Source organism: Narcine bancroftii, chromosome 1, assembly GCF_036971445.1.
Source record: "Narcine bancroftii isolate sNarBan1 chromosome 1, sNarBan1.hap1, whole genome shotgun sequence".
Lineage (NCBI taxonomy): Eukaryota > Metazoa > Chordata > Chondrichthyes > Torpediniformes > Narcinidae > Narcine > Narcine bancroftii.
This window is the reverse complement of record NC_091469.1, coordinates 37144113-37160567: the sequence shown is the minus strand read 5'-3', so window position 1 is coordinate 37160567 and position 16455 is coordinate 37144113. Positions and strand designations below refer to the sequence as shown.

Here is a 16455-nt window from a genome sequence, read left to right as displayed (position 1 = left end):
TGTTTATATAGACAAACCCCACCGTCAAGGCATTGGAAACTGGACCATATACCTGGTTCTACAGTATGATCTTTTCACCATTTTTGAATAAATGGTTATTTTTAACATATTCATCTTAAATTGATCTGTATTTGTTTTTCACGCTAACTGATGACAAGGGTGGAAATACAGGTACTGCTCTGTTGAATAGGAAGAGCAGATTCATGCTTCATGGAGCCACAAGAATCATGTCCCAGCCTGGAAATCCCTTTGAACTTAATGTCCTAGAAGCATGATGAGAGCTGTCTGAGCTTCCCTAGTAATAAGATGAGTCTGCGTAATTACATTCTAAGCTTCAGTTGTGACATCCATTTGAAAGATGCTGCCTTGATGCATTGAAGCCGAGCCTTCAACCAGTAGACAATCCATTGTTATTGACTCTAATAGGAGTCTGTTGATGGACATATCACACATTTCTTGTTGGAAGGATGTAGTCCTAGCTCTGTACAAAAATCAGTGTTTGTGCTCTCGTGTTGAATAGAGTAATGAAGATGGCTTTTGCTATTCTTGTCTTCGTAGACTGAGCCTCTGAATTAAGTTTGGATGTCATGTTACAACTGAACAAAAAATTGGTGAGACCACACTTGTGCACACTATAGTGTGCAGTTCTGTTCATCACACTATTCAATCAATGGAGAGACTGCAATAGAGATTCACTGAGATATTGCCTGGTATGGAGGGTTGCAGTTATGAGGAAAGATTAGATGGGCTTTTTTTTCTCATTGATTGTAGGAAACTGAGGGGTGACCTTAAAGAAATTTATAAAATTATAAGGGGCATAGTGAGATAGACAGAGTTTTTTTTTTCCCCAGGGCAGGGGAGTCTAGAACTTGAGGGCATAGGTTTACAATGAGATGAGAGAAATTGAAAGGAAATCTGAGGTTAAGTTTTACACGCAGACGTTGACAGTTTTCTGAAACAAGCTAGGTGATGGTGGAGGCAGATCAAGTTACAAAAGGCATTTGTTCAGGTACTTAGATAGGCAAGACATCGAAAGATATGGCCGATTGCAAATAAATGGAATCAGCATAGACAGGCATTATACAGTCGGTATGGATGACACTAAATCACTCAAGACCAATTTTATGAAACTCTTGACTTCACCTTTATGTCCTGTGAGCTGGATACTGCTCCTTGAAGTTATTGTCCATATCTTTGGAATTATGTTTCTCTATGATTCTGCTTGTTCGTGGTCATGCTGATTGAAATGGCACAATTTAGTACAGGTTGAATATAATTGGTGGCTGTATTGATAGATAAATGCAGAAGGGCATAGGTGGATGGGAATACATTCACATGTATAAGAAATGATTTTCATTAAATCCTCTGCCCTTAAAGAAGTTCAAATTTGTGATTTACAGAATACAGATGATTATAATTCTGCAATCAAAGAGCTTAGCCACATGGTTTTTACCTATTGTCACTGCAGTTAACAATATTACAAAACACTTAATCCGTTCCATAACTTAACTGAAAATAAAAAAAAAGTGCAGTGAACTTGAAATAAAAACAAAAAATACTGGAAACATCCATAAGCCGAGCATTAAGCCTCATTATTCTTAGCCCTCATTTTTATTTTGTTGACATGTTACAGATGGTTGTTGAACATCCCAAGTGAAGAAGATTTACATTTCTCCCTTTTGTTTGTTGGCCTACTCTGATGTTGTTAAGTAAAATTTTGGTTTTAAAATCCCAATTTTTTGAAGCATCTCTTCACTTTTCTTACGAGCTCTTACCCTCTTTAAAGTCACCAATCGCCCTAAAATATCTATTATTCATTGACCAGGCCTTTTACTATCTTTCCTTTATATATCCTTGTGTGGTTCATTGTCATTATGTTAGCCTTTCTATGAAGTAACTTGGGTTGTGTTACTTTTGTGAGGTACTGATGTTAAATCTCCCTAAATTCAGCTATATTTTCAATCCATTGACACTTCCTCAGTGATACAGATGTATTAATCCATTTTCCTTAAATGATTTTAATTATTTCTGGCACTTTTTTGAATGTTAATATGAAAGCAAATAATGTTTTTTGACAGTGGATTTGGTCACAGCTGTTGTAAATTTTAGTTTTTCAGTAATAAAATTAATTATAATTTCAAGAATAAGTGTAGCCTAAAGGCTGTCGTAAACATTACAGCTTTATTACTGCAAACAACATAGCAAATTTTGAAATATATCAGAAATAAAACATCTGATGATAATTCATTGTCCTGAAATACCTGTTTTCATGTCGAATGAAGCTGATGACTCTTTTCAGCATTCATGGCATTCTCTTATTTTATTCAAAATCTAGTGCAAATATGAAAGCAGAAGGACCAAGAGTTTTCCCCGACATGACTTTACTATTCCTCAATCAATCCACATCCCACCCCTTCCTATAGCCCATCTCCTTGTTTATCAATTAATTCCTCCCATCCAACTGTGCATCCCTCATTGTTCTTTGATAACTCTCTCTCTATGTACTATTTCCTCAGTTTTCCTTACTAACCTGAGGATCATTTTATGTGTTACAATTGCCTATCCTTCAAAAAAATGCTTCACTGAAAGCTTTCTTTTGAAGCAACACCAGTTTTAAGTCCTAGGATGCTTCAATTCTTTGCCTGGAATTGTTCCCTGCATCCCTGCTCCTGTAAATCCATGTCTTAATTTTCTTTGAACAGATTAAAAAGAATACTTGCAATCTCACATATGACATGATTGCTATATCAATCTGCAGGAGAAATAACAGCTAAGAATATTAAGTATTGTTTTTGTATCGGAGTGAGTACATTTTAGTCAACTGTGAGATTGCATGTTCTCTTCATCCCTGCTCAAAATAATAACGTCTTAATTTTCAGCAGTATCATTACAATTTAACATATCTGGCGCTGTTTGTGAGGAGTTTTCATGTTCTCCCTTTGTCTGCACATGTTGTCTTGGGTTCTAGTTTCCTCAAAGACATATGGGGTTAGAAGGTTAATTGGACATGTGGATGAATTTGAGTAGCACAGGCTCATGGGCTTGTAAGGGCCTGTATCTTTATTTAAAAAAAAAGTGAACAGAGCATATCTGGAGTATGCTATTAGTGGCTGATGTGTTAGATCCTGGCATATATATCTGAATAGTCAGGAAAAGCATAATTGCAATGCATTTTACCAATCCTAAGCTCAGGAAAGGCTGTAAGAATATCAAGAGTATTGCCATTTTAGCCACAGGGTTAATATCCATGAGAATGTGGCTAGGAAGAATGTAAGGGAGGGAGCTTGAATTATAAGGAGAGATAGAATACTAAAGAAATAGAAGCAAAAGTAAGCCATCTGGCCCATTGAAGCTGGTCTGCCATTCAATCAGATCATGGCTGGTCTGGCCGAGGACTCAACTCCACTACCTACCCTTTCTCCATAATTTCCCTACAATGCAAAAATCTATCTCCCTCTATCTTAAATATTAAAAAAAAATAAGTTCACGAATTTGTGTGTCATCCTTGCACAGGGGCCATGCTAATCTTCTCTGTATCGTTCCAATTTTAGTATATGTGCTGCCGAAGCAAGCACCTCTATCTTAAATATATTTAATGATACAACTTCTACTGCTTTCTTGGGCAGAGAATTCTACAGACTGCGCTCTGGAAAAAGAAATTCCTCATTGTCCCCCCAAATCTATTCCCTCAAATCTTGAGTCTCTGTCCTCTGGTTCTAGTCTCATCTGCCAGTGGAAACAACATTCCTGTTGTTAGGCTGGGGATTTTCTCCCTGGAGTAAAGGAGGCTAAGGAGTGACAGAATAGAGATTTATAAAATCATGAGGCATAAATGGGGTAAATGGACAAAACCTTTTTCCTAGAATAGATGAATCTAAAACTAGAGGGCAGAGATTTAAAAGGGACCCGAAAAGAGCGGTATCTAGAATGAGCTTCTATAAAAAGTGATGGAAGCAGGGATTATTGTTACATTCAAAAAACATTTAGACATCCTCGTGGATTGGAATGGTGCAGCCATTCACAACCTTTTTTAGCTATGGTCACCTTAGGACACTGCTCTAAGCTTAAGGATCCCCTTTCATGTGAAGCAGTTGTTTAGTTGGTTTCTTCTGTACTTCTCTCTTACCGACTACATAAAAAACATAAAAAAATATGATTTCAGTCTATGCCAACCCCCACCCCCCCAAATGTGTTGTGTTCCCCCTCCCCCCTTCTCCCCAGGTGGGCCTCATGGCCCCCATTGAGAATGGCTGGGTTAGAGGGATATGGGCCAAACACAGACAAATAGTCCACATGGACAAGTTGGGCTGAAGAATCTTTGTGCTGTAAAACTCTATGAGTTTATGACTATGATAATATCAATGTTTTAATAATTGTTTTTGGTGTCTGTACAGGATTCTTTAATTATATTGAACAAGGCCATTGCTGGATTTGTGGTAATGTCTGAAGAGGTAGAAATGGTGTACAACAGCTTCCTGAACAACCAAGTTCCATCTTTGTGGTCTGATGCAGCTTATCCATCGCTCAAACCTTTGGGATCATGGGTGAAAGACTTCATACTGAGGACAGAATTTATAGCGGTGAGCCATAATATAATATCAAATCACAGTTCACATTATTTGTGCTTATCAAAATATGATTCAACTTATAGTTTGTTTCTACATCAAACTGATGTAGAATTTCAGTTAAGATTTTATGGAACTAAGAGTGATGTGCTACATTTTAGAATTTTCTGTGCAAATTAAACACTGTTTCAACTTTACTCAGACATTAAATAATCCATTTTGACCTTCTGTGCATGAATATTATTAAGTAACTATTAACATTCTGGGTTGAAATTGACCAATAATAATAACTTCCCCAAATGCTGGTATTTTTGTATTAACGAGATGAGATGGTTAGGCAAGTGAAAACTTCCATTGTCAATCTTTACCTGTTCAAGAAAATAATTGCATAAGAGCCTTAACTCTGTAGGTTGTATATTTGTCTCTGAGTAGGCACAACTTCAGGATTGAAGAATATCCACTTAGAACAGAGATGCACAGAACTTGTTTTTTAGCCAGAATGTTGTTGCTCTAGGTGCCTGTGGAGGCCAGATCATTCGGTGTATTTAAGACAGAGATTGATAGGTTCTTGATTATCGAAGGCTATGGAGAGAAGGCTGGGCCAACTGGGAAAACGAATCAGCATATGGTTAAATGGTGGGGCCGATTCGATGGGTTGAATAATCCATTTCTGCTTCTATGTCTTAATGGTCTTATGGACGTTGATTTTCATTTTTTTGGTTAATACTTACGTGAATAATTTTTCAGGCCTTGAGCAAGAATTTATTTGCTAAATAACCTTTATGTTCTGGAAACAGGAAGAATTTCCAAGCAAATTTTAACTTTGTAAATATTTTCCACATCACTGCAGGATGTGCAATTCCTGTTATTTTACCTCTTCCCAATATGTAGGAATGTAGTGCTATTGTAGCACCATCAATTAGACCTGGCAGGCCAGAAGTCGATTAACAGGCTTTAATCATTATAAACTCACAGTCATATCTTACATGCTGTGGCCCGATTCCAAGGCTATACTGAGGGAAGGAATTGGACAATACTGCCTTTATTAGGGATCCTGGATGGGGAGGAGTTACAGTATCGGAGGCGGGGCACCCAGTATAATGACTGCAATACAATGTTCCACCACATTCACCCCTTCTTTTGAAATAAATTCCAGCAGGGTGAAGTGTCAGAGTCCATTCAGAGTCTATTTACTGTTTCAGTCTTAACGGTGGTTTCGTCTGTCGAACTGACCATCACATTGTCGACTGTGGTGCTGCTTTAGGCTCCTGGGCAGTGCTCTGTGTGATGGGCTGTGATTTGGATGGCTGAACAGAATCTATTGGGGCTGGTTCAGGAGAGGGGGTTGGCATTGGGGCAGTGCAGCTGGTGCCGATGGTGGGATCGGATCCTCGGCCATGTCTCTGCTAGTTATGGGGAAGGGGAGGGATGCTGGTCAATTGAACGTGGTAGGGTCAGTAAATATTTAAGTTGTGGGGGGCCCTGCATAAGCCAGGTCCTGGACAGAGATTGTGTCTCTTTGCCCATCCTGGTACTGCACGTAGGTATACTGGGGATTTGCATGGAAGAGGTGGACCTTCTCGACCAGGATGTCTGCTTTGTGGGTTCTGGTGTGTCTCTGGAGTAGCATAGGTCCTGGAATCATTAGCTAGACTGGTAGTGTTGTTCCTGATGCTAACCTCCTGGGGAAGGAGAATAATGTTTCATGCAAGGTTGCATTTATCGCCACATAGAGGAGGGACCTGGTGGTGTGGAGTACCTTGGGTAGAATTGGGAGACAGGCAACCCTTTTGACTTGAGGGCCAAGAGGACTGCCCTCTAAATGGTGCCATTCTACCTTTCCACCAGGCCATTCCCTTGCGGGTTCTAGTTGGTGGTCCTACTTGTGGCTATGCCTTTGGCCAATAGGTATTGGCACAACTCCACTCATAAATGAGGACCCCCAGTTCTTGGGTATCTGAAGAGCATGACAAGGTTACATAGGGACTTAATGACAGTGGTTGTAGTCATACCTGGGCAGGAAATGGCAAACGGGAATCATGAGTATTCGTCAACAATGTTGAAAAAATATATGTTCTGATTCATGAAGGGGAGGGGGACCTTGAAGTCCATACTTAGTCATTCCAAGAGGTGGGCATCCTTGATCAGGTTGTTTTCTCCAGCCGGTAGAAGTGCAGCTTGCACTCCATGCAGACCGGGCAGCTGTAGGTCAGCTCCCTGATGTCTACAACTGAGTGCGAGAGGTTGCAGGCACTCACAAAGTGATAGAGCTTAGTGACCCTGGGGTGGCAGAGGCTGTTGTATAGTGCTTGGATGCGATCTGCTTGAGCATTGGTGCAGGTACCCCAGGACAGGACATTCTTAATTGTTCATTGTTGTTTGTTGTTAAACATAAATGTGACTGCACGTTGGTCAGTCAGCAGGGGGAACAGTTTGCTGGCTAGATAATGCCTCCAGTGGCACACAGCTTCCACTATGGCCTGAGCCTCTTTCTCAATGGCTGAGTGCCGGAGTTCATGGCCCTGCAGGGTATGGGAGAAAAATGCTGGAAGTGATGTGATGCGGTCCACGATGGCGACAGCCACTATTCACACACGGTGCTGCAAAGGGAAGGTCTGGACCTACATATTGTGTGTAGTGTCCTTTTCTTTTGTAGCTGGAACAGGTCACGCTTCTAGTAGGGCAGTTCTTCCGTGGGTGCTTTGTCTGGCTGCAGTAATAGCACTTCGGATGCTTGTCAATAGCAGCTGCATCTTGGGATCCCGCATCCCAAGATGGCGGCACCCAAGCTCCCCACATGGAAGCCATGCTGCCGGTGGAGTAAACCTCCGCGTTCTGTTGGGCCATTTCAAATGCCTTTGTGAGATCGACTATGTCCTGCAGGGTATGTGGGCTAATACGATCAGACCTGAGGCTAGCCACACAGATGTCCCTGATCAGTTCCTCCTGGTAGACAGCTGCCGTAATGTTGGTAAAGCCACAAGCTCTCCCCAGCTCCCGCAATGCTAAGATATAGTCGTCTACGGACTTATCGGCGCTTGTCGGTGACTGCCCAGGAGGTATCTGGCATAGATCACCATTCTTTGGAGCCATATATTGTTTCTGCAGGAGCCCCATAGTGGCTGAGTAAGTCTCACAGTCTATAATCATCTGGAAGACATGGCGGCCGACCTGTGCAAAAAGTAGGTCTCTCTTATCATCCTCATCCCAGATATCATGTTGCCTCATGAAGGATGTCATGTTGCCTCAGGCAGTGCAGCCACTGATCAAATTTCATGGAGGCCTCTGGATCCTTGGGGTCAGTGTCCAGCTTCTCCACTCGAATAGCCTTGTCCATTGGACGTAGATATAATAATTAAATTGTAGCACTATCAATTAAACCCGACAGGCCAGAAGTCGATTAACAGGCTTTAATTACTGTAAATTCACAGTCATATCTTACATGCTGTGACCCAATTCCAAGGCAGTACTGAGGGAAGTGATTGGGCGATACCACCTTTATTAGGGATCCTGGAGGGGGAGGAGTTACAGTATTAGAGGTGGGCCAACCAGTACAATGACTGCAATACAGTGTTCCACCACAAGGACTCTAAGAGGTCCTTCCATTTCACCTGTGATTCACTTGTACATCCACTGCATTAATTGTGCCCCATATGTTCTCCATTATATTGGAAAAACCAAGCACAGATTGATGGTTGCTTTGCAGGGCATCCACACTCACTCCTCAGGAGCCACCTTCAACTTTTAGTTATCTGCCATTTTAACTTGCCATTCACTTCCAGCCTACCGCACTACTACTGACCTTGTAATGGTATGGATTGTATGTACTAATTGGCCGGTAAAGGCTCGGGCTGGCCCGCCCCCTGATGACACTCTCATCTGGAATTCTCCCCTGGGACCCAAGCCATAAAGGTCAGGCCACCTCTCCCTTCCCTGCACTTCCCTAGCTTGGATCCGGGCCAGCTCAAGTCTTCTGTACAATAAAGCCTGTCGTTCCTCTCAGTCTTTGTCCTTTGTGATTATTGGGGCAACTGATAATGTCCAACAACCCTGCTACTGATTAGTTGCATCTGACTCTTAGCAACCCGACAGGCATTTTAAGCACTTTCCATTCTGAATCAGAACTCGGGTCTTCAGCATAAATTTTCAGGCTTGATTTGATCATGTTATTATTATCCAGTTTTTACCCACCACCATCACTGATCTTTACTTTTAGATCCACTTACATTTCCTAATAATTTTGGACAAGACTAGATAACTTCCTCTCAATGCATAGTTTACTGTCTTCTTGGTTGCTGTCAATAACTCTATTTATTACCTCACCAAAGATAGAACTGGGGATTTGCATAAGCACAGATCCATGTTTCCTGGAATTTATGCTAAATAACTTGGTTTTAAAATATATTTGATTGTCTGTGATTAAAAAATAATATGGATGCTTGGGACATCACCATGCACATTCTGCCAAATTATGTGGAGTATGGATAATTTCTGTTCTCTATTATTATTAACCTCACGACTTACTTCCGTATTTCTTTTGATAGCAAGATTTTTTTTTTCAAATAAATTCTTGCTCAAGACCTAAATAAGTTATACAGAGAAGTATTAACCAAAATGGTAATGATCAAAATATTGGAATATTCGATATATTTCATGATTTTCTTGATCTTTTTCTTCACAGCTTTAGGGGGTAGGGCATGCTGACTGGAATCTGCCCTACAGCATATAAAATGAAATGAACGTTGTATTGTTTGAGGTGAATATAAAGAATCCTGCAGAGTTATTCCAGTGGCCTGACTTGTATATCCTGAACCAATGCCACTAAAATGAATCTGAATACTGTATAAATCCCATTGCTGTTGAGAGTTTGCTTTGTGCAAATGAAATGTGCAATGAATTTCCTTCATTGTGGAAATACATACAATTCAAATTTACATCATTAATTGAAAAGAACTTCTACGCAGCCCTGAAGGACCATGAAAGGTGTTATGTAAATGAAAGCTTATTGGTTATCTGTTTCAGATAAACAGGTTGCCTCATCTGGCAGATCATTGCTCTATTCACATAAATATCAATGGGTATATGAGATCAACGATAGGCTACATTAGCAAGAGCATCGAAGATGTCATACAAATCAAATGCTACACAACCAATGCTAACCAGGAACCATGATTGGATGCAAAGGCCTGTGCACTTCTCTGAGCTCGAGATGCAGTCTTCAGGACAGGAGACAAGTTGGCATTTGGATGAGCTAGGGATGAACTAACTCTCCCATGCAATCTGAAAGACAAAGCAGAGGAAGGCACAGAATATCCATAGTTTGCTGTGCAACACCAGAGTCACGAGGTATATGGTGGCAAGGTATCAAAACAATAACAGATCGTAATACAAATTGCAAGTCAATGACAATGATACCTCCCTTCTGGACTGATTGAACATGGTTCAATGAGAACAGGCTGATGCCATAGAAAGCTCAGAATCTTTCTGAGGAACAGGCCCCTTGCATAGCGGTGGCTGAGGTGAGGAGAATCCTATCTAGCATAAACCTACTCAAGGCAGCAGGACTAGACAACATACCCAATTGGGTAATGAAGGATTTGCAGACCAACTGACAGAGAACTTTATGGAGATCTTCAACATGTCATTACAGGTTTTAGGGTGTTACCATCATTTTCCAGCACTAAAGAAGGCAATGGTAATAGGCTTCAATAACTACTGCCTAATGGAACTGACCTCCATGTTTTGAGAATCTGGCAATGGAATGTATCAAAGCACACCTCCCAGAGACACTGGTCCCATTTCAATTTGCCTACAGATGGAATCATTCCACTAACTATGCTATAGCCTTGTTCCTGTACTCTATCCTGTCCTTTCTGGAGAACAATGCCTCATATGCCAGGCTGTTCATTGACTGGTTTGGCATTTAATACAATCATACCCCAGAGGCTGGTAGAGAAACTGTCCTCACTGAAACTCAACATTTTCTATATAAATGGTTTCTGGGCTTCCTAATGAACAGGCCACAGTCTGTCTGGAATGACAGAAGAACGTCAAGCACTATCATATTGAGCACTGATCAGCCCACTCCTAGTTCATGCTGCTGACCTATGACTGGAGTGCCAGATCCACCTTGAACAGTATCATCCAGATGACACAACAGTAGTTGGTCTCATCAACAACAGAGTAGAGGTGGAAAATCTTGTGAAATAGTGTAAGAATAACAATCATAATGTTGTCAAGACAAAGGAGATGATTGTAGATGTCAGAAGAACCAGGAATGAGCACCTTCATTCCACATTAATAGCTTAGTAATGGAGAGAGTGGAGAGCACTACCAAGTGACCAGAGTCAATGCCAGAGGAGATCAAATCGGGGAACATTCGGGTAACCATGGGTGAGGGGAGCACAAACTGACGTTCGAGAACTCACTGTGGGGTGGAGGGGGGGGGGTGGGGAAGTGGGTGCCATACCTGCCATTGACCTCCTCCATCTGCCGCACCATCACACTTCCTCCTCCCTCCGACGTTTCAGACAAATGTGTGTGCTGATAGAAGAAACCATGTAATTCATTTTGGTGACACCCCATCTGATGGTGTCACTGAGGATTTAGGAGTAGTGTCTTTGAAATGATTTATTGTTGGGTATTTTCATTAGAATTATTTTTCAAAATTACCATTACATCTTCACATTGTAATTTGATATTATATGCCATTTACACCTGTCATCAAATTGAAGACAAGAATTGAATCTGACACAGTTCAACTGTCTTGTAGGATACCAAACTGCTCACTGTGACAGGTGATTCAAAAGAAATACAAATAAAGTCTGAGAATCATTCCACATGCTGTGTTTGAAATGCAGATACAAACAAAAGAATTTATGGAAAAATAAGTCACAAGTCATGTTAGCATTGATTGCTATGAGAATGTCACAGAATCATTTTGTTTTCATTTAAGGTACTCTGTCCATTATATTACTATATTTATACACATTACTATATAAAGCATTTTTAAAGAGAAGTTACAATCTGATTAGCTGACCAGCTCAAAGCAACAAGCTTGTTATTATTGGCATTCTTCATGAAGAGTTATGACTCATTTGACAGTGGTATTTGTTCAATTCACTTTTCAGGATGTGGGTGACACTGGCTTGCCTCATATTTATTGACCACACAAATGGACATTGAGAAGCTGATAGTAGGCCCTCTTTTAATCTGATGCAATCATCTGCTTTTAGTTCACTCACAATACTGTTGAAGGTGAATACTCTGGATCGAGATCCAGTAATGAAGAAGGAATTAACAGCAGGAATTAATTACCATGTCTGGAGGTGAATCTGGAAATGGTGATTTTCCTATGAAGTTCTGGTTTAGGAGATGCTAAGAAAGTAACTGAGGCAAATTCAATTTTGGTGATGGCACACATTAAAGTTATGGGAGCCACTATTCTGTCAGCTTTCTTCAGGTGCTCTATCGAGAGTGTCCTTGCCCACTACGTCACAGTGTGATTCAGTTGCTGTACAGCATCGGATCGTAATCAATTCACTGGACTATAAAAATGTCAGAGAGGATCACTGAGGTCTTTCCACCTCTCCCACTATCGATGTGATTTTCCAAGATTGCTGTTTAAGGAGGGCTCACAGAATGTGTAAGGACCCTTATCACCCTGAACACAGCATCGTCCAGCTACTCCTGTTGGGAAAGGGGTACAGAAATATTTGAGCCTTATCCATTAGGCTGAGCAACAGCTTCTTCTCATTGGCAGTAAACCTACTGAATGACTTGCTGAACTGCCAAAACCTCCCCGTGATTCTACTATTTATTTATCATATATATTTTTAATATATGTATGTAAGACATGTATATAGGTTCTGTGTATATGTATAGTTTGTCTGTTTCTGTGTGTTACACTGTTTTTGCGAACACTGTTTCATTGGGTTGTATAAGTCCAATCAGATGATAAATAAACTTGAATTATTCATTATGCTTTTTCCAGATTTTGATTGATATTTTAACTGGTTGTTCTAGTTTTGCACCAAAAGTCATTGTAAGTAAACTTCCTACAGATTTATGATTTGGCTGATAGTACTATGCAGGAAGTTTCCTTTTGAGTGATGACAGGACCTCTCTATTTTAGATGCATCATGCTCCTAAGGCAAAAACATAGATACTCTTAACAAACAACTCCAATTGACACTTCAGGTAGCATCTGAATGGAATGTACTGAGAGCATGTTGCAGCTAGTTTTACTTATCATTACTTGGCAGGTCAAGAGGACCAAAAACATAAAAGTTTAAACTCAAACAAAAACAGAAACGGTTGTAAAACTTGGCAAGTTGGGCTGCATCTGCGGAAACAAATGCTCTGGTCTGTCACTGTTTGTTAGACCTTGGAAATAGCAAATACAATAATTTTTCAGTGGGATGTTGGAGAGCTGACTTTATAGATTCATTTTAATGCTGAAATGTGAACTGCATTTTTCAGTAACGTGAAAGTGATTTCATCATACTCATTTTCTTCATTTTGTTTTTTTAGTCTTGGATCAATCATGGTCAACCGAAGTCCTTCTGGATTTCAGGATTCTTCTTCCCTCAGGGATTTCTGACAGGTACGGCCAGAAACACTTTCTGAAAACATATCCATTTTTGCATTAATGTTGATGTCTGCTATTTTGTGACCAGTTGTTATTTGATTGGGGGATCATTTAAGTAAGGTTATTTGCAGAAAGATTTTGAATTAAACAAGGAGTTAAAAGGAATAATTTGAATTTCAAATTTGAAAAAAAAGGAAGATAGGGTCCAGAAGGGATGATTTATTTCACTTTTTACATTGAATATTTCTGATTCATTGATTATAAAAATGTATAGAAAGCCTGACTTAAAATCTACAAGACAAAGAATAATTGAAATAGGATGTCACACAGTATTTATTTAATCATTGTTAGACTTTGCAGAGCCAAATTGTGCTGTTGGAAGTGCAATACATCTAAATTTATCCAGTTGTTCGAAGCATTTCTTTATTCAGTCAGATGACTCCATCAGATGAATCCACATGTGTTGTATTAAGATAAATAATTAGAATTTTAACCAAAATATGTTAAAATATTCATTAATTCCAACACCTCTATATCTTGGAGACCAAATTCACCACCAAAGCTGAGTTTGTACTACTGCTGTAGTCACTTTCTGATCTACCCAAATGGTGCTAAGAAATGCCATTAGCATGTATATATTTTTTAAAAAATTTCCAGCCATTTTGTTCATGTCTGTTAAGTTATTTTCCAAATGCATTAACATTTACACCCAGGATTTAGCATTTGAATATTAATCACTTGCTGTAAGGGTTAAAATATATTTAATGCAAGCAAATTCTGTATGCAGCTTTCAAGATGTTGTTTACAAATGCTTTGAGTGCCTCTTAGCAATGTCTTCAAGTCAAAATTTTATGGTTTGTTAGAGAGATTACACATGTTAGTTTAGTATCCTCTGTTCTATGAAATGGTAAAAAATTAGACAATATTTATTGATCATCTCAGAAAGATTAAACACCACCTAACAATGTACAGTGGCTTGTAACAATGTTTAGCAACTGATAATAACGTTAGCAATGTTTAATAAACTCCAGAAAACTCAACTCAACTTTAGTATGGATTTGTTTGAATGAGTCATAGACAACATCAACATTCTGTTATCCTTCGTGTGATTATAAAGGAAAATAGTTGCTCACTTGACTAATGTGTGGTTTAACATATGATAGAAACACTAAATTATGTCACTTCAATATTATAGTTTTAATTTCCTAATTGGTAAGTTATCAGGCTAATCCATCCATAAAACATAATGTTTCTCAGCAAAGTACAATGACAATGCTTTCCACTAGAGTAGCATTCCCTGCAGGAGTTATAAATGTCTGCTTCATTCATGCAGAATATAATACATAGAACATTGCAGCATGTACAGGCCCTTCAGCTTACAATGTTGTTTTTGACTGATGGAAACCAACTAAACCTTCTCTACCTTACACCCATAATTCTCTATTTTTCTTGTATTATCTGCCTGTCTAAGAGTCTTTTACATCTCCTTATTGTACCAGCCTCCACCGCCATCCCTGGCAATGCATTCTAAGAACCTACTACTCTCTGTAAACTTTATTCCCTCACCTTGTACAGATGTCCTCTGGCATTTACTACCCTCAATCCAGGAAAAAGGTGCTTGATCCACCCTATCTTTAAATATCTTAACATTCAAGAAAACCTTTTTCTAATGTTGCAATATTTTGTCTACAGATGCACTGCAAATAGTGGATAGCCTGATTTGAAAATTAAGAATTGAGGTGATTTTCACTTTTAAAATGGTTGCTGCAAATGTTTTTGCAATTGAATCTGATCCTTATTACATTGTAGGGCATCATTGAACTTTCTGGACATTCATTCTGATCTAGCAATAATTTCTAAAAAAATTTAGAGATAACAATCACTTTTTGGTTGAATAACAATTGATATCCAAGTTGTGCAATGACAGCATGGAATTTAATGCTTCATCTACCTTTTTGACTTAAAAATATATACATGTTTTGTTTTGGAATGTATTCACATTGAAAAAAATTATACAGCAAGTCAAGTCTATTGTACTCTGAATGTACAAATATAACCCAATCGAAGAGCATTCTCCGGTCCATGGTGCAAAACATGCAGACACACAACTAGACAAACACACACACAGATAAACAATACAAATGCAGGGAAAGTATTTAATCTATACAAATAAATAAATAAATATTGTTTATCCATATGAGAGTCTCAGATGGTTAGTGTGAGCAGTTCCTTTGGGCATTTAGCATTCTCACTGCCCATGGGAAGAAGCTGTTTCTTAGCCTGGTGGTGCTGGAACTCACAGGAGCTTTGCTCTGGCACCTCAGGGGGCAGCTCTAGCACCTTATGAGGCCATTCCAGACACCTCATGGGGCAGCTCCAACACCTTCTTGTTGCCCTTTTTGGTTGGCTTTGGCACCTAAAAAATTAGCAATGCACCCTCGATGCTGGCTTTGATACTGCTGTATCCTTTCCCTGATGGGAGCAGCTGAAACTGTGTTCAGGGTTGAGGGGTCCTCAATGATTTTGCATGCCCTCTTTTGACAATGATCCCGGTAGATCACATCAGTTGTGTAAGTGGGGGGTTGATAGGGCATTCCCCCAATATATTTGAAATCCATCAGTTCATATAAGTGAAATAGCAGTTCATACAGTAAAAATTCACCTCAGATCACCTAGTTTGAAGCTGGTTTATCATAGCTTTTCTATTCTTTTATTTGGGTTCCTGTGAAAATAAACTCTGGATTTGGTGTGCATTTTTTCAATTATGTTTTAATGTACATCATTGTTTTCAATATATAAACATAAATTGGTGATAACACTCATCCTCAATGTGTTTATGTGCTCTAAATATCCTATTGGTTCTCTGCTTCTTTTCAAAACCTAATTTTGAAATATTAAGTATTTTAATATAAAAAGTAGGGGGACCATTCTTCTGTATGTTACATTCATTTTGCAATTATAAGTTTGTTCCGCAAAGTTTAAAAAAATGTATTTCGTCATTAACTTTGATGCTCAGTATCGAATTACTCCAATATTATTAAATCCACTTCCCTATCCACTTTCATCTGTTTTGGAGGATGGCACATGTTAACCATATAACATACCATATAACAGTTTATGGCATGGAAACAGGCCATTTCCGCCTTTCAAGTCCACGCCAGTTCACTCGAAAAACTCCACTAGATCCACCCACCTATTCTCCATCCATAACCCTCCAACCCCCTCCTATCCATGTATATATCCAGCCTCCTGTCAAATGAAAGAATTGACTCTGCCTCAACTATTTCCTCTGGAAGATTA

At 39.3% G+C, this 16455-nt stretch overlaps 1 protein-coding gene and 1 non-coding gene across 9 annotated transcripts in view; one reads left to right on the top strand and one right to left on the bottom strand.

The window, feature by feature from the left end:
* dnah6 (dynein, axonemal, heavy chain 6) overlaps positions 1-16455 on the top strand; it is a 362044-nt gene that overhangs the window by 335881 nt on the left and 9708 nt on the right. For all 8 annotated transcript variants that reach the window (XM_069923917.1, XM_069923897.1, XM_069923911.1 and 5 more), the window contains 2 exons: positions 4395-4580; positions 13098-13170. In XM_069923917.1, the coding sequence (XP_069780018.1) occupies positions 4395-4580; positions 13098-13170 (259 nt within the window). The remainder of the gene's footprint in view (positions 1-4394; positions 4581-13097; positions 13171-16455) is intronic.
* Positions 3469-3575, bottom strand: LOC138752111 (U6 spliceosomal RNA). The gene has a single exon (XR_011350384.1). It is a non-coding gene; the product is annotated as a U6 spliceosomal RNA (small nuclear RNA).